The sequence below is a fragment of the Lissotriton helveticus genome, chromosome 3_1 (genome assembly GCF_964261635.1).
Source record: "Lissotriton helveticus chromosome 3_1, aLisHel1.1, whole genome shotgun sequence".
NCBI classification, from domain to species: domain Eukaryota; kingdom Metazoa; phylum Chordata; class Amphibia; order Caudata; family Salamandridae; genus Lissotriton; species Lissotriton helveticus.
This window is the reverse complement of record NC_136061.1, coordinates 1,945,615,019-1,945,641,550: the sequence shown is the minus strand read 5'-3', so window position 1 is coordinate 1,945,641,550 and position 26,532 is coordinate 1,945,615,019. Positions and strand designations below refer to the sequence as shown.

General features: G+C 46.9%; 1 protein-coding gene across 2 annotated transcripts in view; it reads left to right on the top strand.

Moving 5' to 3' along the window:
• Nucleotides 1–26,532, top strand: part of MEGF11 (multiple EGF like domains 11) — a 1,491,879-nt gene that overhangs the window by 942,988 nt on the left and 522,359 nt on the right. For both annotated transcript variants that reach the window (XM_078683026.1, XM_078683027.1), the window contains exon 9: nucleotides 10,141–10,261. In XM_078683026.1, the coding sequence (XP_078539152.1) occupies nucleotides 10,141–10,261 (121 nt within the window). The remainder of the gene's footprint in view (nucleotides 1–10,140; nucleotides 10,262–26,532) is intronic.

The following is a 26,532-nucleotide window of genomic DNA, read 5'->3' as shown; positions in this document are numbered from 1 at the left end:
CTTCTAAGTAGATGGGCATTATGTTTGTTTTATTGTCAATTTCTCAGAAGACTCAGATTCTTGTTGTGATTCACTGGTATCTGCTATTTTTGACAACTGTTTCCAGGCTTTTTTCCATTGTATATGACTTGTAGTACATGTTACAATAATAAAATATTTGATCCCCTTCACCCATCAGTTTCAATCTTTTGTGAACTTCGTCTAACTGTATTTCTGCAGCATCTCGAATTCTGTTCTGTCCAGCCGCAGTTTATATTAGCTTTTCTTTTGGATTAGTTTGGGATATAATACATTTTTCTTTGTTGAAGGAGTCCTCAGATTTTGTAGTTGGCAACACTCTATCAGGAGATAAAGAACATCTGCTACCACCTGCTTTGTTTATGACTACGGATCTGAATCAACAGAAAACTTGAAACAAAAACAACATTAAAATGATGGCTAAAAACACATTATTATAGAGCCGCCATTTTGGAGAATGGCGGAAGTGTTGCTCTAAGGCATGGGTACTCCCAAACTTCCTCTCAGGGGCCAAATTTACAGTGTGGTTTGTGTCCGCGGGCCGCAAGGGTGGGAGCGGGGTCAGTAGGAGAGGGGGCAGGGCTAGAGCAACAAAAAAAACTGTGACCATGAGGTTGAACACAGGTCCCTGCAGCGGACGCCTTCGTTCACTGAGCTAACAGACCAGATATATATATATATATATATATATATATATATATGCTTCCCTCCCTCCATCCCTCTCGCTCCCTCTCTCCTTCCCTGTCTCCCTCTGTCTCACTCACTCTGACTGTCTCACTCCCTCTCCTTCCTTCTCCCTCACTCTCCTTCCCTTTCCTTCACTCTCCTCCCTCTCCCTCACTCCCCTTCCCCTTCCCCTTCCCTCACCCACTCCCTCCCTAACTCCCCTTTCCTCACTCCCCTTCCCTCACTCTCTTCCCTCACTCCCTCACCCCCTTCCCTCCCCTTCTCTTACTCCCTCACTCCCCTTCCCTCACCCCCTTCCCTCACTCCTTCCCTCACTCCTTCCCGCATTCCTCCCCTCACTCCCTCCCCTCACTCCCTCCCCTCACTCCTTCCCTCACTCCCTTCCCTCACTCCTTCCCTCACTCCTTCCCTCACTCCTTCCCTCACTCCCTCCCTCACTCCCCTTCTCTCTCTCCCTCACTCCCCTTCTCTCTCTCCCTCACTCCCCTTTCCTCCCTCCCCTTCCCTCACTCCCTCCGCTCACTCCCTTTCCCTCACTTCCTCCCCTTCCCTCACTCTCTCCCCTTCCCTTACTCCCCTTCCCTCACTCCTTCCCTCACTCCCCTTCCCTCACTCCCTCGCTACGTTTTCCTCACTCCCCTTCCCTTCCCTCACTCCCTTCCCTCACTCCCCTTCCCTCACTCCCTCCCCTCACTCCCTCCCTCCCTCCGTCTGGTACCCTTTCTCGGTCTCCATTTCTAGGTCTCCCTTTCTCTCCCTCCTTCTGTCTCTGTCCCTCTTCCTCCCTCTGTCATCTCACCCTGCCTGCTTGTCACCGGGCTGAGACAGCTTCCCCAGCGCGCCCCACCCGAACACTTCACAGGTCTTTAAAAAGTCAATTTGCATGTGAATGGGGCTTTGATTTATTTCACCTCCTCTCAGTGCCCCTGCAGCTCCACTCTGGCCTCAAACCGAATGAATCGCCCGGCCCCCACTGAGCAGCAGAGTCTCTCCGAGTGTCTCTGCAACCGGCAGTGTTTGCAGACACTCTGAAAATGTTCTTTTAAAACACGGGTACGATGTCTCATGGTCCGTGGGCCACCAGGGAAGGCTTGCCGGGCCGCTGCCGGCCCGCCGGCCGTACTATGAGTACCCATGCTCTAAGGAGTTCTTTTCTGCTCCATAAGACTACTTGAACACCAAAGCCTATGTTTTGATACCAAAATTAAGTATATAGATCTCATGGTTCCTGAAATATTAAATCATTACCGTAACATCGGCCATTTTTAGAAATGTCGGCCAGAAAAAGTCTGCCCGGATTAGCAATGTGTATCAAAGATACATTTTTTCTCTAATGATACAAAAATACAAATCAAAAATGAAAATCTCTTGGCAACTATTTTTTATAGAGGTATCTCAAGGGGTTAGGACTATCTGGTTGGGCTACATAAAATGTCATAAACTGTCTGAAACTGGTCATAGAGTTGGACCATGGAGGGGGCATGGCCAAGCCTTGCAGGAAATGGTGGCTCTTTAGCGAGCTCTCAGTGCCTCCGGTGTATCCCTTATAATCCTGGCATAATTAGGACCTGTTCAACACCCCTGGGCCCCGCACTGCAAGCTTGCTGTAGAGGGGCTTTGACTATATAGTCTACTGGGCCTGGGAGCTTATGGGGAACCGGGCGGTAGACAGTGGTTCAGCTGAGCCGCAGCACTTAAAGATGAAAGTCGATACATGAAGTCGAGGAGGTGGCATGCCCACACCACAAGATGCAGCCTGCTCTAGGACAGCAAGAAAGCGCAGCTGATCCTCCAGCTCTGGAGAGCTGGGAGACCACTGGTGACTGCAGGTGGATGCCCCTGCCTCCTCCACTCAGAAAATAAGTTGCCAACCACGGCCTAAACATTCTGTAGACTGAGGCCTGCAGCATGGATGCCGGCAATGTTGTGTGCGACTCCTGGAGTGAAGGAAAGCATGTTGTGTGTTAGTACCCAGACTGAGGGGCGCCTAACCAGGGATCGAATTGAGGGTAGATGCCGTCTGCCCTGCCAAGAGGTTGGGCCCAACAGAAATATGCTGAACTCATTCCGATGTAGTTTTCTGACATCAGGATAATTTCAGCAGTGCCTGAACATTGTCTGCTTTTGTTCTGAGCAGCAATGAACAGGTGGGCGAGGGCCCTCCAGATTACAGCTTAGCCCATAACAAATGGCAAAAGGGCCCTCAGGTCTCATTTTGTTGGTGTATGCTGGCTGGGATCTGTCACGAGCCTCACACCTAAACGCAATGGAGGGGAAACAAAGGCACACAGCTTATAACTTCACAGTACTTACCAGAGGCATGCTTTTGGCTTTGTTCAGTCCCTGTATATAAGAGATATGCAAACACAGTAAAAACGTCAGATGTGTTGGTCTCCGCAGTATTTACACAAATAACAATTTAAATAACACTATTTTGTTTTATTTCTATTATAGAGCTGTAGCACTACAGTAGTGCTAAAGTGCTATAAAAGAAATAAAGGGGCACATGCTTCAACATTGTAAATTGTAAATATCTAATTGCGAATTCCTGAGAATCGAATTTGAGTAATCGCAATTTACAATGTATGAAACTCAGAGTTTCCGATTGAGATGCCTGGGGGGGTCGCAAATCGCTCTACCTCATTAATATTAATGAGGTAGATTGCACTTTGCGACCCCCTAGGAATCTCAAAAATCACAGGGATGATTTCCTGCTGAGGTCAGCAGATCACCATGTACGTGATTGTTTTTAAATTAAGCACTCCTTTTTTTTGTAAAGAAGCCCGTTTTCCTTAAATGAAAACGAGATGCTTTAGAAAAAGTTAAATGAAAAGTTTTCTTTTAATTTTTGAAGAGCAGGCAGTGGTCCCTGGGACCAATGCCTGCTCTTAAAAATACTTTTACAACCATTCACCAATGGGAAGGGGTCCCTTGGGGACCCCTTCCCATTGGTGAATGGTTTACCACCTACTTGAAGTAGGTGGTAATATGCAAATGTTTTGCAACTGTATACACGGTCACAAAACATTCATGCATACTGTTAGGATTCAGTATTTGGAAGGGACGCCCTTAACACGTCCCTTCCAAATACGAATCGCAAAATCTAATTTGCGATTCGGTAACAGGTTACTGAATCGCAATTTGGGTTTGATGCATGTGAAAAGCCTTTTTTGTATTTGCAAACAGGCCGATTCGTAGATTGCGAATCCAAAAATGCTGCTTGCATGTGCCCCCAAAGAAAATAGTTGTATTGAAAGTGTTATTTGTGTACGTGTGATGTAAAGCACTCTGACACCCTGCATTAGGATGCGTAGTGCCATCCCAATGCAGGGTGTCAGAACATTTTACATCACACCTACAGATTAAACATTGACAATGAATCATACGTGTGTACAGCAATATAAAGGATGTGTTACATAAGACAGTGAGGGGTACACGGTGTAGGAGTCATTCTTTCATACCTCATTGTGCTATATTAGAAGGATTACAATTTATAAATTGCAAGTAACAAAAGGATCTTTTCCTTAAAAGCAGTAACCCACTTTCCCATTTACATATTAACCCTCTTTGCTACTTTGATGATTAAAAGCTAGGGCTAGGCAAAACACAAATCTCTCTAGCAAATACGTTCTCCTTCAGAGTCATTTCACTATTATTATTCTCTGAGATTTAGCTGGCATGCAAAGATCTCTGCAGCAGGTTCCGTAACCCTATAAGATATTTTAAAATACAGACATTGTAACCAATTTGGCAGGACAGATATAGTGCCACAATTCTCCTTGTTGCCAATTTCTTTGGATCAGGGTTTAAAAGAAACAAATGTATAAGTTGAAGCCCAGGTTTTGCGTCATTATTTTGGCACAAACCCAATGCAAAATCCAATTTGTTAAATATTGTAATGCGCTCAAATGTACTCGATAGACCTGCTAAACAAATGTGAGGTCTTACGATCTGCTGTCACTTCCTTTGAGGTCATGGGTTGTGATGCCACTTCCTGAGATGCAACATGCGATGTCACGCTGCATGATGTCATTTTCTGTGACATCACATACAGTGATGTCACTTCCTGTGATGTCACGCGCAGTAATGGCATGTGTGGTGGTGTCACACACATTCTGCCTAACTTGGTGAGTCCCCCGACTTCTCTTTTTTAGTACTTGAGCCCTGCGCCTAACCATTCCTGCACCTCATGACAGAGCCCATAGATTTTGAAGGGGCCACCTGTACTGTGACCATAACAGCATCCTCTGTGAGCAGGGACGACCTGAGGACCCTAGCTGACAGCGGGGGCTTCTCAGGAGCATCGCCCCATCAGCATGAAAACATTCAAATTAAAATAATAATAAAAGTGTTTTATTTTTCGTACTATAGCCAAAGCTTGGAGAGGGCCATCATGGAGGGGGAGTGGGGAGCAGGGCACCGTTATCAGTGCACATGACAATGGTCAGCCAAATCATCGTGCGCAGGGAAGCTCTCTCCAACCCCAGCTGCATTGCTGGGTTGGAGAGATCAAGCACAGGCTCCCAGTATCACTGGGAGCGCAAATCCACGGTGCTCAGGCCAATCCTGACACTGCTTTCAGCATTTTGAAAGCAGTATCAGGATTGGGCACAGGGGATTTTGGGAGCCTGTGCTGATGAGGACGGAGCAGAAGAATGGAGCTGCAGCAAAGCAGCAGGTAAGTTATTTTTTTTTATATGCGTCCTTTGTGTCTCTTTTGTTTGTTCTCTGTCTACCATTGCTCCCGCCCGCCACTCTGATGGGACACGAGCCACTTCTGCTGGCACGACTTGGGGGCCTGTGCTTTACTGGTGCCATAGTGGGCACAGGCAGGGGCAGCTGCCCTGTAGACAGGACCTGGTGGAGTTTAGACTGCGGGCTGCCTGAGTCATTACCGCCTGCAACGAAAACAGAGAGAGATGGTAAGTGGTGAGTGAGAGGGTACTTCACAGTCTCACACAAGAGAACAACGGAGTGCAGGTGGGATAGAAAGGGACCCCTGCCAATTGATATTTACTTTGTGAAGAGAGCTACACATGCCCTACGTCTAAGAGGTGGTGGCACGGAGCTGAGGGTTTGGCCCTGATCATCATAAGCTGCAGAGGTAGCTCCTATACTCCCCGGAAGTCAAAATTAAAGTGGGTCTCGGATGACCTTATATTCTCAGGGTGCACTGGGTGTGGACTGCCTGGATACAGGGGGCACACAGCTATCCAGGGTATTTAACTGCCCCCCCCACACCTCTGGCACCTCTTTGTGATGGGCCGCACCAGACAATGAAAGACCACATGAGTGGCCACCAGTCGGGCACTAATAGCACCCCACCTCACTTACAGAAATCACAGTATGTGGTTGGGGAGATGCATAGGCAGGAGCCTGCACCATACAAGCTTGACCACGTTTTGAAGGCTATAAACATCATGAGGGACATTCTTGAACGGAAAATTGACCAGGTGACGATTGATCTGAATATCCTATGGGGTGACCACCACAAGCTGTCAGACAAAGATAAAACTAATGAGACCACTCTTGCCCTTGTGAGTCCTCTGGTGGATGAGATGAAGGTTAAGATGGATGCCCTCTCAGATAAAGTTGATCATCAGGATAAGAGAACAGAGGACGTGGAGGGCCGCAATAGATGCAGTAATGCCCATTAGTGGGGATGCCTGAAGGAGTTAAGGATACAGCCATGGTGGCTTACCTCAAAAAATGATTCTGGAAATAGTGGTCCCCAGGGTCTCACCCAGTTTTTTGGCCAGGAAAGAGGTCATAGAGTACCAGCAAGGCCTCACCACTGTGGGGCTGTGCCCAGGCCTGTGGTAGCCCGTTTATTGAAGTACAGAAAAAGGGATGCAATACTGAGAAGAGCACGCTCTTTGGTACACTTGAAGGAGAACAGTCCAGGAGCCATTTTCCCTAATTGTACCTTGCCAGAACAACGATGGAGTGCCCCATTTATTGAAACTGAGAGGGCATCCAGGGACCTGGACCTCCAATACATGCTCTTGTTTTCAGTGCAACTCATATTCATTATGGATGACCATACGCTTTTCGTTAAAAACCCTGCTGATGTATGGGACTGGTTAGAGAGACATCGGAACGGATGGAGCACTCAGGCGCCATTTGCCCCACCCAAAGAGGCACGGATGACACCACCAGGACAAATCGTGGGAGGTCACCCTTCAAATGGTAGGTGGATCAGGGCAGAATAGCTTCAACGTAGGTATGAGCCAGGTTTTAGTAGGATCACAACAGGAGGAACTGAGTAGGGACATGTTGGACTCAACAAGTGATGGCACGGATTTGGACTTGACCTCGATCGCTCTGTCTAGGGCACAAACTTGACTACACCCAGAGCTGATGAACTTTGATTTAGTAACATCTGTGTTTTCTTTTTCTAAAGCATGAGGTAATGGGGGCCCTGGTCCTTTGCTGCCGTTGGTGGAGTAGAGGGGGCTGTGCAGATGGATGTAGATACGGGATGGTGTGTGCACCGGGCTGAGTTCAATTTCAGTGGAAGACAGTCCACTGCCCCCTTCTAAGCCCAGGGGCGGCTCCTTCGATAAGGCTGAGGACTGTCACCCCACTGCTCTGCTGAAAAAAATAAAAATAAAACGATAATAACCTAGTTATTTTCATTATATTTCTCTTTGCTACAGGGCTTGGATAGGGCAGGTGGGGTTGGTGGCACAGGGGGAGGACTGGTGTGCACACACTAAGGGGGTCATTAGGATGACGGGCAGACTTAGTCCGCACGCCATCCTATCGGAATTCGGGACCACCCGCCATAAGGGTGGGGGTCCCGTGGGGGTTATTAGGATGCACCCGCCACAGTGGCGGGCGCATCCTGCATTTATAATATTGTGGCGGGTGGTGCGCTCAGCACCGCTCACCACAGGCATCGGTTACTGCCCATTGTAATATGGCTGGCGGTGTCAGACAGACACCGCCACCATATTAAACCTTTTCCGTCCGCCGCGGTCCCCCCTGCCATACTAATATGGCGGGGCCATTTAGCTGAGGATGGCGGGTGGATTGCCCCCGCCAGGCCGGCGGTGGCTACTGCCAGCCTGGCGGTGGCAATCCACCCGCCATCCTAATGACCCCCTAAGTGCGCATGACTCCTTGGCTGCTTGTCTTGGGCTGGCCAAACAGTCACCCGCACTTTGCATGTTCCTCACCATGTGGGGAACATGCCCAGGCTCCCATTCCCCGTCTGAGCGCCAAACCATGGCACTCAGATCAATCACAACGCTGCATTGCATTGTTGTGATTGGCTTAGGGGAGCCTGGGTGCTTTCTTGTTCCGGGACTGCCAGGAAGAGAAGCAAGGATGGTGAGACCCTGGTGGGGAAAGGTAAGTGTTTTATTTTTTATTTTTGTTCAGTCCCCCACTACCCCACCCCACCACCCCGGTTCCCTGCCAGCCAACATTGACTAGGTCTCCTCCGTGCATTAATGATTATGGAGCAATCTTGGTTTTTTAATTATGGTTGTTTGGGGTGTCAACATCTGACCGATGTCTCAATGTCCTGGGGAGAGGGAGTTGGGGATCATCATGTCATTTCTGAATGTGTGCAGCTTTATGCAGGCTGTGGTAAGGCAGGCGCCAACCGGTAAGAGGATGTGGATAGTGCACACCATGTGTATCCCGGGACCTGGCAGCTGGAGGTCTTTTTGGCCACATGGAATGTGCAATGCATGAACTATACTACTAAATTGTACTGGGTGTAGATGTATCTGAAATTAAGATTGATAGATTTTGAGCTTCTTCGAGAAATACACTTAGTGGGGAGTGATATGTCTAGATTACAAAAAAATTGAAGAGTGGAGGTGTTTAGCACAAACTACTCAACATATGCCAGGGAAATGATGCTTTGGGTTCAGGTAGAGGTCCCTTTCATGGGCCCTTTACAGATTATAGATAGAGACATTAAATACACAATAGTAAGCTGGATGCTGGATGGTACAACTCTGGTTATCATCAGCGTATATGTCCCCAGTGTGGCCCAAACGCAGTTTCTGGATTCTCTCTTGATACACTTAAGTGATACTATCCTGGTAACTTGAATATTGGGTGGAGACGTTAACTGTATAGCAAATGTTTCCTTTGACAGCTGTGCCCCTTCCCCCCCCTTTGTTGTACTCCCCGAAACCTAGGGTGGCATGTCTTTTTTGGGATTGTGCGGTGGATTGAGACCTCCAAGATCTGTGGAGAAGTAGGAATGAGGCATTTAGGAAATTCTCACATTACCCACCCGGTATATGACCTGCATGTCCATATGAATAAGTTGTTGATCTCCCCAGAGGTAGCAGAAATTGCTACATAGATGGAATACTTAGCCTGCATGTCTTCGTACCATGACCCACTGCTGATGTGTGTGGGTTGAAGGAGAAGGCGGGCTACAATCTCAACCTGGAGACAGGACTTTGTTTTCCGAGACTCGCTAGTGGTCACTGTCAGGGAGAGCTTCTTCACACCAGAAACACCAAAGCACATGTACGCTCGGAATGGGAAGCATTCAAAGTGGAGGTTAGAGGACATTTTCTGGGTACAGGATTTGGAGTCTGTTAGGTTTTTGATGCTAAACTTACCCAGTTAGAGAGCGTGCTCTGCACCCTGAAGGGCTGTGTATTGGCAGACACGTCCTGTACAACCAGAATTGCTTGAGATGCGAGGGAAACATGCACTGGTAGTGAAGCAGATACGGCTTTTTACGTACAAAGAATATTAGGTACGTGGCACTCAGAAGGGATGGGCATGAAGGCTGTTAGCATGGATAGTTAACCCTGGATGCCTGCCACATGCAAGTGTGATAATCACATCTCAGCATATCCCACAGCATTCAACAGCCGTGCCAACAGTCACACATCATATCATTCAGAAGCTTTGCTACCAGGCTCTGCTACGTATGCCGTACTACTCAGCTTTTCTAACAATTAAAGTGCGCTCATTCACTAAACCACTCAAACTCTGCACTCATAAGCAAACTCCACGACATACCCCATATCACCCTGTGCCAATATGTACACTTGCCTCCTTCTTAAGTCTGTGTTCCAGTGGTCATGAGGTAATTCCTTCTACTGTAGATGTGGTTGAGATTTTGAAATGAGATGTACGAACCCCTCCCTGGAAAAACTGTATGAATTCTATTAACTCCTGGGTCGATCCCATGTAGCTGCTGTGCTTTGTTTATGTTGACAACCTTAATGTTGTTTATTTACTTTATCCCGAGTGTGCCCAATGTATCATTTCATCCCCCTACCGAGAGCTACAATGCTAGTCAAATGTTTTTCCTTGAGTTTTAAGCTAAATGTACAGGTATGCTTTCCAGGCAGCACTGCTTCTTTGGGAAAAATGTACAGTTTGACTCGAGTTTATCTGCTGCGCATTTTTCAAAGGAGTTCAACGTATTCTTTTTCTTTGCCTGCATAGGGGGTTGACTGCTCAAGTTTTTGCCCAGCTGGGACCTATGGCACCAACTGTTCCTCCGTCTGTAACTGCCAGAATGGTGCAGCCTGCTCTCCTTTGGACGGATCCTGTCTGTGCAAGGAAGGTAAAGCCTCCTCTGATGTCCATCACTGGATGTGACTCTCAAACATTTGAGCATATTCAATTGCATGCGTTGTAGCATTTGTACAACACTTACTACCCCTATTTAGGGCACTGAAGCACTTGCCTGCATGGGCACCAAAGTGCGCTATGTAGGTTGTGTGGTTGGAAGGATGTTGTCTTTGATTTTTGATTGAGTGTTTCCAAATCGTAATTGAGGATGACCAAGGCGCGGTTAATTTGTTATGGGACGAAGCGCTGTGCGGCGTGGTGGATGAAGAGGTGGGAGAGATAGGCATGCAGTTCATGTTTTTCAGTAAGCTGACAGCTTTTAGCAGCTGTCCATGTCCCTTTATGGTATTTGTTATGATTATAATCTAGTTAGATGTTTATTCCCCTGAGTTGTCATACTGATACTCTGTTTAAAGTTGTTGGCCCTGAGCAAGCATGGTTGGAGAGAGAAATGGTGGGGGAGATCTCCTGGGTTGAGATTTGTTACCATCATCCCACATCTGAATGTCATTATGAGATGCAAAGAAGCAGTCTTAGGAGGTAGGTAGTTAGCACCTGCAACGGTAAACTAGATGCATCTTCCAACTGGCTAGCATTATGTGACAAATCTCTTCAGTTATTCCATGCCTGTTTAGTTGGTGATGCCTTGCTTAATGGCTGGTGCAGTACTTACAGTACATAGCATTTACGTGTTGTGTGATTGCAAGGGGATTAAGTTGCTAACCTCTGAGTGTTATGGTATTAGTATTAGTGTGGGCCAGAAGGCTTATATATGAATTGACATTACTGTATAACTCTCAGGCTGACCATAGGTGAACCCTTCTTACCTTATCCCAAACAAGGACAGTAGTAGATTTTCAACGTACTCCTCCAGCCTGCCAGTATTTGTGGATTTAGGAATACATAATATGTGAATTTTGTTATGGCGGAAGCATGCTTCTAAATCTTCATTTTTCGCAGCTATTAACTTTAAGACCTTCTCCAATTTAAGAAATGATTCACTTTTTTTCCTCAGGTCGTCTCCTATGTTGAAGATGCGCTGCTCAGCCTCTTGCAATCTGCAATTGTGCTTTTCCATCTTGCTTAAGATCATGTCCATTCTAGCATGAAGGAGGTGACCTGATTATGGTCACCCTTGTCACTTGCGACCACCTCTCTGCCTTCTAAACAAATGAAGAGTCGGTCAGACAATAGAGAATATAAACCCAAGTTATTTATTAGTATTGCGCTGCAGCAGAGTCCAGTCTGACCAACCTCATGAGATAGCTGCCGAGGGACTGACTCCCCCCAACATAACACAAGATATTATACATTTCCAAATCCCTAAGAACACACCCAGACTGGAAAATTCCAGTCTAGACACTAACAAACCAAGGAGGCACAGAAGGATGAGCTACAGTCCTGGGACCGGGTACATGTTATCTCAATTCCAAGTTTGGAACGGGCCTATCTAACAGCAAAGGTATGCCACAATAGAGAGGACATTTATTAGTGCAGCTAAACTCGGCCTTGGAGAAACAAAAGGAAAGATGCATGGAAACAGTTTTCTACTGAGGCAAGTAGTAAGAGGCAGGAGCTTAGCTTTGATCATAGAGGTGAATAGCAACTACTGATAAAATGGCGCCATGAATGCTAACTTAACACAGTATGAAATACGAGCAAGGGGGCAGTAACATTTTCAATTCTAACAAGCATCCAGTCCGTCCATTTCAGATAGACTCCTTTCTAAGGTGTAATAGTAGAGAGGGCACATAGAATACTTGCGATCAGACCGCCACCATGAGCACCTGCACCCCATCATTGCCCAGTTATTAAACTACAAAGATTGCAATACCAATCTCCAGTCGGACTGTGTGAAGGGCTCTTGTCATTTGAGGACAACTCAATCTCACTTTTTCAGACATTAACAATGGCCTTGCAGGAAGCAAGCCAAGGATTTCCATCGCGACCTACCGAACATATAGATCCGAGATGAAGATATTCATTGATGTCTGGCTCCTCATCCCCAAGGGTTTATCCGGACTAGGTTGGCCTGCTTGCTGGTTGATGCCTAGACCTGGCTCCTCTGAGACACTTTCCCAGAGATCACAACTGTACCCTTGCTTGATCCGGCTGAAACCTCCATCCTGAAAACCCTCGACCTCCATGTTGGTGTCCAGTGGTCACAGCTGGTCAACCTCTTTGAAGTTGCACAGTGCCTGCTGGGTATGTTGAGGAAGATTTGCAACTGAGAACATGTTACTAACCGGCCGCACTCATCGATTCAGCACTGAGCTGGGAAAACTTCTATGGTTGACTCCGATGCTCAGGACTGAATTTGAGGGTCACTGCCTGACTCTCTGGAAGCCCTCTGAGGGAATTCCACATAATGCATGCTGTTCTTACTACTTTGTGGAATGCAACTTTGTTGCACTGTTGGAAATATGTATTACATTTGAGGTGGTCTTCTCTCTTGGTGGGATTGGGTAAAAAGAACAGTTGATGGATAGAATGCTGATCAATGTGAAACACTCACCCCAGTAAAGAGATCTGGGCCTAAATCCATCGTTTTGTGCTCCCCATGCCATTCCAGTTTAATCCCAGCCATATGTAAATCAGTCTTGACCATGCTCCCCAGGGGGACAGTCCAGCCCAAATTGCCAGGCCAGGTCCTCCCTGGACCGGAAACAAGTATCCTGGTACTGGTTTCAAGTTTTCGCCCCTCATCAGCCAGGCTAGCTTGACTCCAGTGGTATGGAGAGCATGGGACCCACTTCTGGGCATACCTGTCCAATTCGGGGTGACAAATGCAAAAAGAACAATTGCTGGACAGAATGCGGATCAATGTCAAACATTCACCACAGTGCAGAGATCTGAGCCTAAATCCATACGTTTTTTGCTCCCCATGCCATTCCAGTTTAAACCCAGCCATATGCAAATCAATCTTGACCCTGCTCTCCATGGGAACAGTCCAACCCACATTGCCAGGCCAGGTCCTCCCTGGACCAAAAACAAGCATCCCAAGACCGGTTTCGGGGGATTCACCGCTCATCAGCCTGGCTAGCTTGACTCCAGTTGCACAGAGAGCACAAGAGCCATGTCTGGACATACCTGTCCCACTCGGGGTGACAAATGCAAAAAGAGTGGGAGGAGGGAAGGAGAGGTGAATGTAACAATGTTACATGTGAGTTCCACACCTTTGACATCTGTACTATACACACAACTGAGCTAAGTGAGGGCTGCTAGAGTGGCCAGATTGAACCTGTGGGTTACATGACAAATGTAACCTACCCCACCTCGAAAATAACAATAACCTGTATGACATGGAATGTGCAGGAACTGAATAACCTTTGCAAAAAGAGTCAGGTGCTTTTGCATCTTCACCACCATCAGATTCAAGTGGGGTAATTGCAAGAAACCCACATAGATCTACAATTGACAGTTTGCCTAATGATGGGCTGGGTAAAACCTTTTCTCATACTCCTTATACTTGAGAGTTATGGCTATTCTAATACAACAAGGATTCCCGTATCACTCATTGGGAGGGATGTTGGATGACCAAGTTCGATATGCTATTACTTGGGGAAGACTCCTCACCTCGCCGCTTAAGGTCAACTGTTATGGCCCAAATATGACCACACATTCTTTGATCGCCTATAGGAAAAGATCCTCTTGATACACTTCCACTACTTATTGTGGGGAGGCGGCTTTAATTGTGCACTGTGAGTCACCCTGACACATCCACCCCAGATACCAGAGTATGGCCTTCACCCACCTCAAGGCAGCGATTACTGAGCATTGTTTGGTTGGGAGAGCAAGTTCTATTCAGGGGTACATTGTGGCTGGTCACAAATAGACTACTGACTAGGCATCCACGATGTGGGTACTTGGGTGCAGTCGGTTGATCACTTAGCACACATCCTCTTTGGCTACTCTCGTGTAATGCTGCATCTTGCACTACCCAACACGCTCCTGAAGAGGCGGCTGTGACGCCTCTCCCCTGAGGTTCTGCTCAACATTGTGCTCGCCACGGAACTGCAGGCAGAAATTGCACATTATTTCTCTTGCAACGAAGGAAAGGTCAGCTCTATGGGCTGTACACTAGCATCCACTAGAAATGTACACTAGCATCCACACTGAAACATGCATTGATACCTGCCATGGCATCTACAGATACTGCTACCTGCAGCAAGCGCCCACACTGGTATCAGTTTCAACATTTCCAGGCAACAATATTGGTACCTACGTGACACCCACACCAGTAAACTGCACCAGCAGTAGGAACCAAAGTAAATCTGCGCTGATACTCACAGTAGCACCTCCACAGACATAGATACCCTCAGACAACAAACTGATACACAAAAGAGGCACATGCATGGAAATCAAGTGCAGGAACATGTGCAACTGAACCGTAAGAAACCTACACTGAGCAAGGGAGACACAGGGAGATGCGGAGTCCAGGACTAAAAGATATGGATGTTGAAGCATAACAACAGGGAAAAGAGATTTTTAGACAAAGTGGCATATTCTCAAGGATCTATCGCCAAGTTATCTGCACTTTATCTCAGCCAAAGTCTCAATAACTTTCTCCCCCCATTCACAAGCTGGTGCTAAAAGCCCATATCACCAGTTTACCTGCGATAGCAGCTGCAAAAAACATCACCACAGATGACCCCGGCAACTATCGCTAATGAGATGCAGAGTAGGCATTTCCGTGCTAAAAGCTGCGACAACACCACGTCACAACATTCTCAATGACCAACCAGATCTGCGATAAGATCACAAAACAGGTGCTAAGGCGCGTTAGCAGCAGGATATTAACACCTGCTCTGACCTGGTGTAAAGTCGGACTACAACCTGCACCAGAAAAGGGAACCCAGCCCAGAGCCACACCAGAAGACCAACAGATGTCATGGAGCCACTGATCATGCAGCGTGGACACCCTGGAGGGCCACAACACCCACCGCCACCCCCCCACAGGACATCCCCCCCCCGGGCCCTCCCCAAGCACCCCCTACCTCCCCGGACCAAGATATTGCACATCAACGTCAGGAAATCATGAACAAAAGCCTTCGCCTGATGTCGCACTTTTACAACAATTAACATTCATGTGAGTACAGAAAATCAGAATCATTCATTCACCATTGAAAGTGTAAACAAAATATCACAATCAAATTTGTCTCCAAACAACTATTTAGAAGAGTCATGGCGGGGCATCCCTGGACAATCTGTAAGTCACAGCCTGCAAGACAATATCCAAGATAAGAAGGCGTGTCAGGCCGTCATCAAAGGACAGAGAGAGAGAGAGAGAGAGAGAGAGAGATAGAGAGAGATAAAGAAAGAGAGAGAAAGAGAGAGACTGAACAAGGAGCGCAAGGCCAATCGGGCCCTTGGCTCATTCATACATGCCAACTGCTGCGTATGTTTCACAATTGGTGCACCCCAAATCTAAGGCCTGGCATCAATGTCAGAGCAAAGGCCACATCACATTTAAGAAATGCAAGCAGTAGGCAGACTAAAATTAGGTGTGAAAGCTCCTTTCTCTCAATACACAAGGCGGAAGGACAACCGAACATCCAACCTTGGTCCTGAATGCGGCTGGCACACCCTGCATTAGAAACCATACCAGACTCCGACGACTTCCACACCACGAACTGCGCTAATGAAAGACCAAAATGTCCACACCCCACACACACTTGTACCTGCTCAAGCTACATCTACAAGGGATGCCCTTGACAGATTGGTACAAAACAACCCATACATCCAAACGTTGCACACACATACGACTCTATGCCCTGAGCTGTGGCATATCGTCCACCGAACTGCTGCCGGTCTGAGGAGTGCTGGTTCTACGAGACCAGCAAACGCAATGGCAAGCCATCTAGGGCACATGCACAACCCCTGTCACGTGGAACTGTACCGTGCACGAATGCCGCATCTGTTGGGATCCCTGCAAATGGCAGTGTTGCGAATCAGTTTTAGTCTTGCCTACGTCACCTGCGTCCAGCGCTGGTTCCACTGTCGAGCATGCACATTCGAGTGGTCCATGGAGGTCTGCCTATCCAACGCCCATGGAGGTCTGCCTATCCAACGCAATGGTAGCTGAATTGGATTAGGACTTGTCTGTGCGGCCCCTGTTGGCTCACGAACAGGAGTGTCACCGGGATAACCGTGCACCGGATGCCTTGATCTTTGGCGTATGTACTGGCAGTTGTGCATGGGAGATTGCACAACTCCTTGTGTGCAGTAACCACATCGAGGCGCACCCCTATTGGTCTGTGTTGCAGATTGGACAACGACGTACTCTTGGAACAGATTGCCCATGAAGCTGCGCTTGCATTCATGGACAAGAAACTACGTTCCTGCAGCCACATCTGATTGTCACCTACAGCACAGGTCCCCACACCTTTTTGCATCTTGGGGAATGGTCACATATCCCACCACAACAGTGGAAATGTCTGCCTTCGCCTGGACTCAGAATGCATGTGCATGAAACTACATGTGTGTACACACACCTGTGCAAGGTGACGCAGTCCCATGGGCGGAGCTGCACAGTGTCGTTTGGCAACGTTCCCAATTCGGACATACTGCTGGGGGGAGAGTACACACATGGAAATGTAGTACGACATGTGACCTTGTATGACCCGTTCACCTGCTTACTGTCAGCAGAGCAAACAGTACGCGCAGTCCATTGGTACAGCACTATACAGATCCCATGGCTGTGAGTGTGTCCCCTTACACGGGGCAATGAGCATACGCCAAACATCACATGACTCGTCCAGCAAGGCAAGGTGGGCTGAGCGCGTTGCCATCTGTAATGATTTGTGTTAATTTTTACCTCCCCATTTCTTGCACCTCGACATGTTTCTATGCTGCCTGTAAGTGTTTTAAGCATTTCTCTGCATGTTGTGCCCCTTGCATTGCCCGTACTGACTCGCACATGCTAATAAAGTCGGCACAACTTCACCAGTGTTCAACAGTGATGAGTGTTGATTAGAATGACAAACCGTGTGCCTCAATGAGCATTGTCCGTACACAGGGAGGGACTTACTGACACCTGTACAATGGGGGTGGGTCCTTTTTAACAGCTCCACCTCTGTGAGCCAGACATTGTGTTTGGGATAGTTGCTGGCAGACTTGTGCACTTACGTGTCTTCAGCAATGTGAGTATGGTGTCCAACTTCTGGCCGTGTCGAGCAATGTTATCCATCAAAACAGACTGTGTCCACACAGATGTGTGAGAGTATGTATGCAAAGAGATGTTCTGTTGTTGCTACCTATTTTGTCATTTCTACACACAGCCATATTTAATACATGGACGTATGCCTACGTTGGGGGGTTGCAAGATTGTTGTTCATGTGCAATGAGGCCACGGCTAGTTCACACCTTCACAGTCACCTAATTGGCCATGTGTATCTGGGTCAAACATGCGCATTGATGTCATTTCCCAGGGTGTACTTGTTAATTCAATCAATGTCCCTACATTCATCCATACTTTTATACTTGAGTGAACATAGACATGACACATCTGTGCGATTTCGAATGTTTTATTCACATTCTGGGGAATGCTGGAGCAGTACATGGCCAAGCCCACATTACATAGTTGCCCAGTGATGGGCTAACCAGAGTCCTTGGGGGAATGAAAAGGTAATCTAAAGAGGAAGAGTTCAGTCCACAGCCGGATTGCTGTGTCATTGGTAACCAGAGCAGATATGGCAGTCCATGTCGGGGTCTCGGTGAATGCCGCAGAGTGTTCCGGGGACAATGAGAGGTGTTGTCCCAGGGCATAATGCATAGGGCTGAACCAGGCAGGGACAGGCCATATGGCGGAGATGGACGTTACTACCTCCTTCCACACACAGTCAATACCATCCACATCTTTCTCCTCTGATACGTCTTCTGTGTCCGGTGTGTCAGGTGTGTCTGGTGGTGTTGGCTGCATCACTGTGTGCCACTGACACATCAGGGTGCGAAGATGATAGGGCTGTATCATTGTGTGCCACTGACACATCATGGGTCAGAGATGTGTGTGTCAAAGTTCCCACAGCAGTTATCTGGGACAGGCTCAGTGGCAGCAACGGCAAGATGAGGAACTGCAAGGCATGGAAGATCCCAGCTACATCTCGCTGGTGTTCAGCTGTGGCAGCCATACTTCCAGCCTGCATCGGCTCCATGGTCTTCATTGTCCTGCCCATCTGTGCCAATTCTGTGCTGTCATCGTTGGAGCCTGTCTGACTGGAAAGTTCTTGTATCCGAGTAATGGCCTGAGCAAACTTGTCAGCCAAGGATTGTGGGAGAGCATGGTGCGGACCGTGGGTGTCCGTTAGGGACTGTAAGTGGTCCCTGATGGGACCCAGACACCCACGTATGGCATTGAGTTTGGCTGCTGCGAAGTCAAACTCCACCTGCAGCTGATCAGCCATCTCCTCCTGGCAGCACAACAAACGGCATTGGAATTCCATGTGTCGGTTGTGGGGGTCCTGGGAGAGAGCCGTGAAGGTGTGTACTTCCTGCTGTGTGGTCTGTGCAGGGAGTGGGGTCACCTCGAGGCAGATGGGCTGCCCTGCTCCTGGTGGTGGGGTGCGAAGGCGGTCCATTAGCCATTGGAGGGTGTCTGTGCAAATGTGCAGGGTTTCCTCTTCATCATCACTGTAGAGATGTGTGGTCTGCTCTGCAGGAGGTGTTGATTGTCCCTCTGCAATGTAAAGGGGAGATGCAGGTTAACAGAGTGTCCTATGTATGTTGACGCTTTGTAGATGTTTACATACAGACTGCATGACAATGTACATTGTGACTGTCTTGGTGCAGCTTGCTATCTGATGGGAGACAGTGGACATTTCGACTACATGACGCATGTGTGGTTGTACTTGTACATTATCATCTCACAGTGTCATGCAATGCCAGATGTGTTGACCAGTTGCTACACACAAGCAGCACCAGTTGTGTCCTCTGTCCTGTGGTGTAAGTGTTGCACTTTGTACCACATTGCTGTCAATGCTTATGTGCTGTGATTGCTATGTGTGTGTGCTGCATTGCGGGAGAGTCGCCCCTGCAGCTCTGATTTAGCGGCCCCTTATCTCTTTGTGTGCTTTTCGGATGCTGGGATGTTTGCGACTTGGGTCATTTGTGCTCTTGGACAGATGTTGTGCTCCTGTGCATTGTTTGTCTGCAGATGTGTTATTAACGTCATGGGTTGTAGGTGCACATGGATGTGTCAGAGTGTGACCTGCTCCTTTACGGATGTGATCCACATTGGGCCACCTCAATGTTGTCTCATGCACCATGTCATGTATTTTGACTGCAGCTATGCTATCGGTCATGCAGTGTCACTTGCTTTGTCAGTGTGGCTCACAGAGCCGCTGCTTTTCGGGATTCTGCACATGTGCATGGGTAGGTTGTGGCATTGGTGATATGGAGGGGGCCCATTTGTGCACATTGTGGACGGGGGCCTACTTGGTGTTTCTATGTGTGCTGCAGTGTGCCAAGGGTATCAGGGACATGTTCCACTATCATTGTGTGTGTGCAGTGTGCTACATATGATTGTGCATGTATGCCATTGTGCCCATCTCCCTCCGACCATCCAGTCCCTGGTGGTTACTCACCCTGTTGCTGTTGGGTCAGGTCATATCGGGCTGTGTCCTGACCCCCAACTCCTTGCACCATCTCCACACTGATGACTGTGGCCACCATTTCCTCCATCTCATCCAGCTCCTCCTGTGGCACTCGACTGCCACCTCCAGTCGCCTTTGCTGCCTTCCTGTTGGCGGCAAGTTTCTGTTTGGTCTGGCCTTGCACATCATGCCAGCGCCTCTTGACCTCCTCAATTGTCCTCCTTGACACTCCGACTGCATTAACGCTGTTAACGATGGACTGACATATTTCTGTCTGTGTTGCCAATGTCACAGTAGGGGTGACGAACAGTTGTTGGTAGTGTTTGGTCACCTACGTGACGATGATCCGGTCTTCCTGCGGACTGATCATCATCTTCCTCTTCTCCTTGCCCTTCCCCGAACACGGGGTTCCTGACTGGTCCTCCGTGAGGCTTGTGGGGTTCGGGTTGTCCTCTGCACTCGGTCCGGGTGCATCCATGGTGCAATGCAGTTTGCTTTGGTTTTTGTGTGTTTTTTTTTGTTGCTTTTATAGTGCATTTCCCCGCCTGACACGTGGGAATTGCAGGCCTGTCGCTGGTTGGCGCAGATTTTTTGTATCGCGATTTGGGGCATTGAATTTTTTCCCGTTCGTGTTTTGCATTTTTTCAGGGTCGCGTTAATTTTTAGGCAGACATTTGGCGCGTTATCCTGCTACTATCACATGGTGCCGCCGGGTTGGGACTACAACGTTAACACGGTGTTATTTTGTCGCGATAGACTTCCATGTGAAGAGTTGCGTTAAGCTAATTTGGCTATGCTTATCACACGTTCTTGAGAATATGCCCCAAAGAGACATGGGTACCACAGAAGGGAGACACAGATATTAGGACTAAAAACATAGGTATGAGACAGAAAAATGTTGTAAAAGAAGGCCCAAGGCACACTCTCTTCTTATAAGAACATCTTTATTCAGGCTAAAACACAAGCGTGGTTGTATACCAGCTGGCCAGAGCTCAACTGCCCAAGCTCAGACCCTACCACTCAAACAGTTCGCATGGACCGCATGAAGATTCCATGCCTTGAGAATACAAATATAATATGTTCTAACACAGCTCCTTACCTACCATAAACACAAACATAAGCACCTACGAACAAAGGAGCAAAATAAAATATTAATAACCTACTACCATGACTAACACAGAGAAAATAAAACACACAAATAAGAGTTGCTAAATAATGCCTTTACGTACCATAATTAACTCAACTTACACAATCTTGCATATAAATAGGTGGCCTCCGATCTCTTATACTTCTCTCTTTCACTAGAGTGGGATGCATACTTCCCCATCTACAACTGGCACAGATGAATCCCCCCCCCCCCAACTACAGTGAAATTCAGCAATCTCTCATTCAATCCAATGTGCCAAGGTTTGCCAGGATGTGCAATGTGACCTATGAAAGACTGAATGCTAACCTTTAGCCTTTTATCCCCTCCTTACACACAGCACACCTCTCAAGCCAAAAAGTGACATGTTCATTTAAACCTAGCCATCAAAACCGGTCCTTCCTTGAGCCTTTTCTGAGTTAAATTCTGACACAAATGCCCTTCATGAGCTAATACAATATATCAAGATCTCAAACCCAAAGGCGGTATAATCCTATCACCTCTGATGTGCAACTTATCACATTCCAAGTCAATTCTGCCAATATTTTGAACACATTGTGCTCGTGAGAAAGGGTTTAAATGGCACAAGTGAAACTCGTGCAGGGTATAATTCAGCTTTTTCTTTGGTAAGTATTTGAAAACAATATTTTGCATGAACAGTTATTTTATAAGACAAGCAATGAAAAGGAAATCATGGCATAATTAACAATCCCAAATAGGCTGATACAAGTCGATAGCTTTTCGACCATCATGATTTGAGGTCATCATCAGGATAATGGCACACAGGAAAGAAGATTGCTGTCTAGCGGGTAACAAGAGAATAAGATACCCCTACTAATGAATGGATTAAAACCATATAGGAATAAAAGGATACGTGTTTAAAGGCACCTGAAGGAAATCCAAGGCACCTGGGAGAGAGGAGAAAGAACGAAAGGGCTGCATTAGCCGCCACTAACATGTCTCACAAGCAAGCGTCCTCCTTCAAAGTCAGAAAAAATTTGAGGTCAATACACTCGCTTAATCTTCCCGACGGCCCCCCAGCGCCTAGAGACCCTTACGGGTGATTGTGCGCTTTACAAATGTGGACTTTACTTTACTTTACTTTACACTCCCGTGGGAAAACGCCAAGGCGTATGTTTCATGAGCTGGGCCACCTCGGCTTAGCTCCAGCAGGGAGGGTTCGGCCCCACACAGAGTCCTTTAAGCAATGTTGTTCAAGGGGCTGTGGGGGACAAATTGAAACAGCCTGATCAGTTATCTGTAGACTGATAATTAATCCACTTTGTGTTAGTAGAAACTCACCCATAGGTGAAAGTTGTTTGAATAAGGAATTTAAGGAAAATTAATACCAACCGATCTGCAGTGAGTCTGGAGTGGAAAGAAGAAAAAAGGATTTGGGGTGCAAGCTTGGTAACTGGGGCAGCACTCTGCAAGGGTTCTAGTTAACCCTATATATGTTGGTACTTGAATGACTGCTCGCACCTGTGGTGGTGTAAGATCTAGCATAGGCAGCAGGCTTGCTGGATAGAGGCCTGCCTGTTCTGAAACATGTTATATCCCAGCTGGTGTTGCGGCAGAGTCCGAGGATAGCAATTTCTCAAACATAATCACCCAATCTTCCCATTGTATGGGTGGCAACCCTGTCCGAGAAAGAAAACATAGCAGGGTAATTATGGACAAATGTGTAGATTCGATTTGTACAACCAAAGTTACAACACCATCAACTATAAACCAATTCACTTAACTATATCAAGCAAACTTTTGTTATAATATACATGAAAACCCTTATATAAGCATTAAAACATAAAGAATACTAGGTGTACCTGTCACTGCTCCTATGTGCACACCATATATTAAAATAACCACCACAGACACACTAGTTATTCTTGCAGTGCGTAGCGCCAGTTGTGTCATGATAAACAGTTTAAAGGTTTTCACAATGAACAGTTCAAAGTGTGCCCATCAATGTATGCATGATAAACAGCTTAAGGTGTGCACATCACTGTTCGCTCTTGTGCAACGTTTTTTCTTGTTTATCTCGTGTGCATACACACTTTGGTCCTAAACCAAGATGGTTGCTAAGCATGTGTCATTGGGCCATGTGTTATTTCGTATGCATGAATGGACACTGAAACACATGCATTACTAAGCGTGGTTCAGCCCAAACTAAGATGGCCACTATGCATGGTGTCTTATGTACTGGAACGCAGGTGTCGATATGCGCCACAACTGGATGGAACGCAGGCTCAATAACGCATTGTGTATCCTAGCTCTCTGCTATTGAATACCGTCGTGCGGATGCAATCCTCCTTTAAATACCAAAGGATCTCCCCAAAATCACTGCTCCCTCGCCCAAATGAACACAAACAAATCTCTCTCACGTCATGGATCCACCCAGACCACGAGAGTGTTGCAGCTCCTCCTTCTTGTCAGCCTGTCACTAAATTGTTGTTAAAGAAGGTTCCAGGTACATTTTCTTCTAATAAGAACATTTTTATTCAGGCTACAACACAAGTGTGGTTCTTTTATAGCTGGCCAGAGATCAACTGCCCTAACTCTGAACTCTACCACTCAAACAGTTCATATGGAACCCCATGCAGATTCCTTGCCTTGAGAATACAACTATAACAAAAGAAAAAGACAGGATGGCAGTACAACACAGGCACTAAAACAGAAAAGCACAAGCACATGGGATAGAAGACTCAGACACTGAGGCTGGGACAGTAGGAAGGGGAGACACAGGTAGTAGGCCGCACAGGCACAGATGCTGGTGGGCATGGGCGCTCAAATAAGGACAGTAAAACACCAACATTGGCACTGAGAGACACTGACACTGGGACAATAAGAAAGAGGGAATATTGAAGGTAAGCATGGACACCAACAGTGGAACAGGGCAACACTGATACTGTACAGGGAGACATGGTTGCTGTAGCAAAGGGGTTCACATTTAGAACCACTGGATTTTTTGCATTTGACTACCTGTTTTTTGGACTTTTTACTGTGAGTGAGTCTCACTCATTGTAAACTCACAGTAAGTGTGCTGCGTGTGCAAACCACCAATGTCCTCCTTTTAAGATAAAGCTGGTGATGTGCAGCTAGGGTAAGAGACTTCCAATTGGTTGCACATAAATGTGTGCATCTGTGTGTGTGAGGGTACCGTGTTGCACAGCCCGGTATCCGTGCACAGTTAGCCTGTTGCAAAAGGGACTCTTCAGGAATTGGTACTAACCCGGGATAGGTATTATAATGTGAGTGGGCATTCATAGTGTAGGTCTGTAGTGCTTTCTGAAGATCTGTGGTGCTTACACAGTTTTACACATCATAGCCGAAATCCATCCTAAGGTATAGTTTCTGTCCATTTAGACCTACAGGGTCCAGTGAGTTATTAATCTGAAAGGAAATGTACAGACTCTACACACCTTATGTCTCTATAAGATTTGTCATATTTCCCTGGCTCATTTAAGAATCAGAGGCCAGGCCTTTGTCCCCACTACTGGACAAAGGTAATTACTCAGCCACCCAGTGGAGGGATCAAAGACCTTTCCATACAGCAGGGCTATTATAAGTGCTTGGCCTAGTTCCTGGGAAAGAGCATATTTGATCTCCGGGGCATTTCCTGCTTCGGGGGGGGGGGGGGGGCAAGGACTTGTCAGCAGGGCATGTTACTGCCTCACTGCCCATGTTTCAAGGGAGCAGGCATGCCCCCCACCACATTGCTGTTATCACAATGAGTGGGATGTCCATATCAACAACAGGAGCTATCCATAAACCCAATAAAGGCTGGGTAATAACTGTTTGTAAGCTCAACAAAAGTCCAACATTCAAAGAACAACAGATTGGTAGACTTAAGAGATAATGTTGAGTACTAACAGATAGCAAAAATTGCCCACAACATTTTAAAGGAGACTAAGTATGTAGCACATATTATTTATGAAAACAGTGAACCATTACAATCATAAAATGGATACTAAGATCTTCATAAATCCATATTGCTCTGTTAGTGTGTTGATCACACAGTACAAGTGGGAAGAACAAACCAAAAAAGGCCCTAAAACGTGATCAAGAGACAAGGCAATAGACAAAAATGGCAGTCCAAACAAAATGAATGTTAGTTCAGTGGAGCATGAAGAAGTACAGTAAGTTGACAGAAGTTAGGTAAGCTGCTAGTTAGCCATCATTATTTCTGTGGTCATTTTGCCATAATGTTTGTGGTGTTTGGACCCATTTAAGCTAGTTCCAGGGTCATCTTCGGGATAAGGAGTTATTCAGAGCATAAAATAGATCCCAGAAGTACAGAAATTATGTATATAAAGTCATAAGCAGTCAACCCGTAAGAATTAAGAATTTGAAGCACAAGGCTCATTTAAGTCAGGAGGTGTCAACAATGATGAACAGTGGATTAAATCTGGTGTTTTTAATTAAACAAGTAGGCCAAGCCCCATGTAGTGACCAAGCCAACCCTTATGTTGCACGTTTGAAAAATATGTAGAAGAGGCCAAGCAATTATATATGTCTTAATGCGGGTGAGAGCTCCACGTCAATATCAATAGGAGATGGGCACAGTATGGTAAGTAACCAGGGATGGGAGCAGAAGAACAAGATGCTCCCTCAGCGAGAGCAGCAAAATATGTGCCATGTCCCGCTTGCCACACCAAAGGTGTGAGCAAGGAGCTCCCCATATCCCTGCAAGGGGCCTGGAATCTTGATAATGTTGCTTGTGCTGCCCCAAGGAGGGGCACACTAACTGTCTTTTACTGTTGTGGTGGGGGCTTTAGGTAGCGCAGCAGCAACCTCCAAAATGTTTTAGTAAAAATCGTGACCCAAGTCTACCAGGGGGATTATAGGCATGCCCCTCGGAGAGGTTTTGGTTTGATTTAAAGCTCTCCCTGAGTCTGTACTTTGGCACATGGACTTGGAGGGGCAGGGCCCGCTAGTAACTTGTTCTACAGCTGCATTTGTGGCTTGTGAAAAATTGAAGGAAAACATTGGACCTATGCTTTAAATTTCACCATTATAATTAATGATTTTGACTATTGGAGCTGCTTTTACTGATGTGATGGCCCTTGACAAAGCCAGTAGACCCGCCTTAGTGATAATGACACCCATTATATTGTGATGTGTGTGGGGAAAGTGCCCCTTCTTGACATGGTCACTCCCACTTTTTTCCTGGCATCTTATGCAATATTGACAGAAGTGCACTGGGTTTTGTTATGCAGGTCCCCAGAGCCAATTCTCTTTCCCTAAAACAGTACAATTGTTCCCCAATTTGGCAATGCATTTGTCACCCCCTCTAAGTCTCTAGTAAATTATACCCCTGGTACATAGGGCATGGGATACTAAAGAGGGTCCCTAAGCACTGCAGCATGTATTGCGCCACCCTAACAGACCCTTCAGCACCAACATGCAAACTGCCATTTCAGGTTGCGTGCCATGGTGCAGAGAAAAATGAAGACACAAAATGGAACCTCGCCCATTGTGCAATGCCTGCAGACACTGTATGCAGTATAGATAAGCCACCCCTACCGCAGG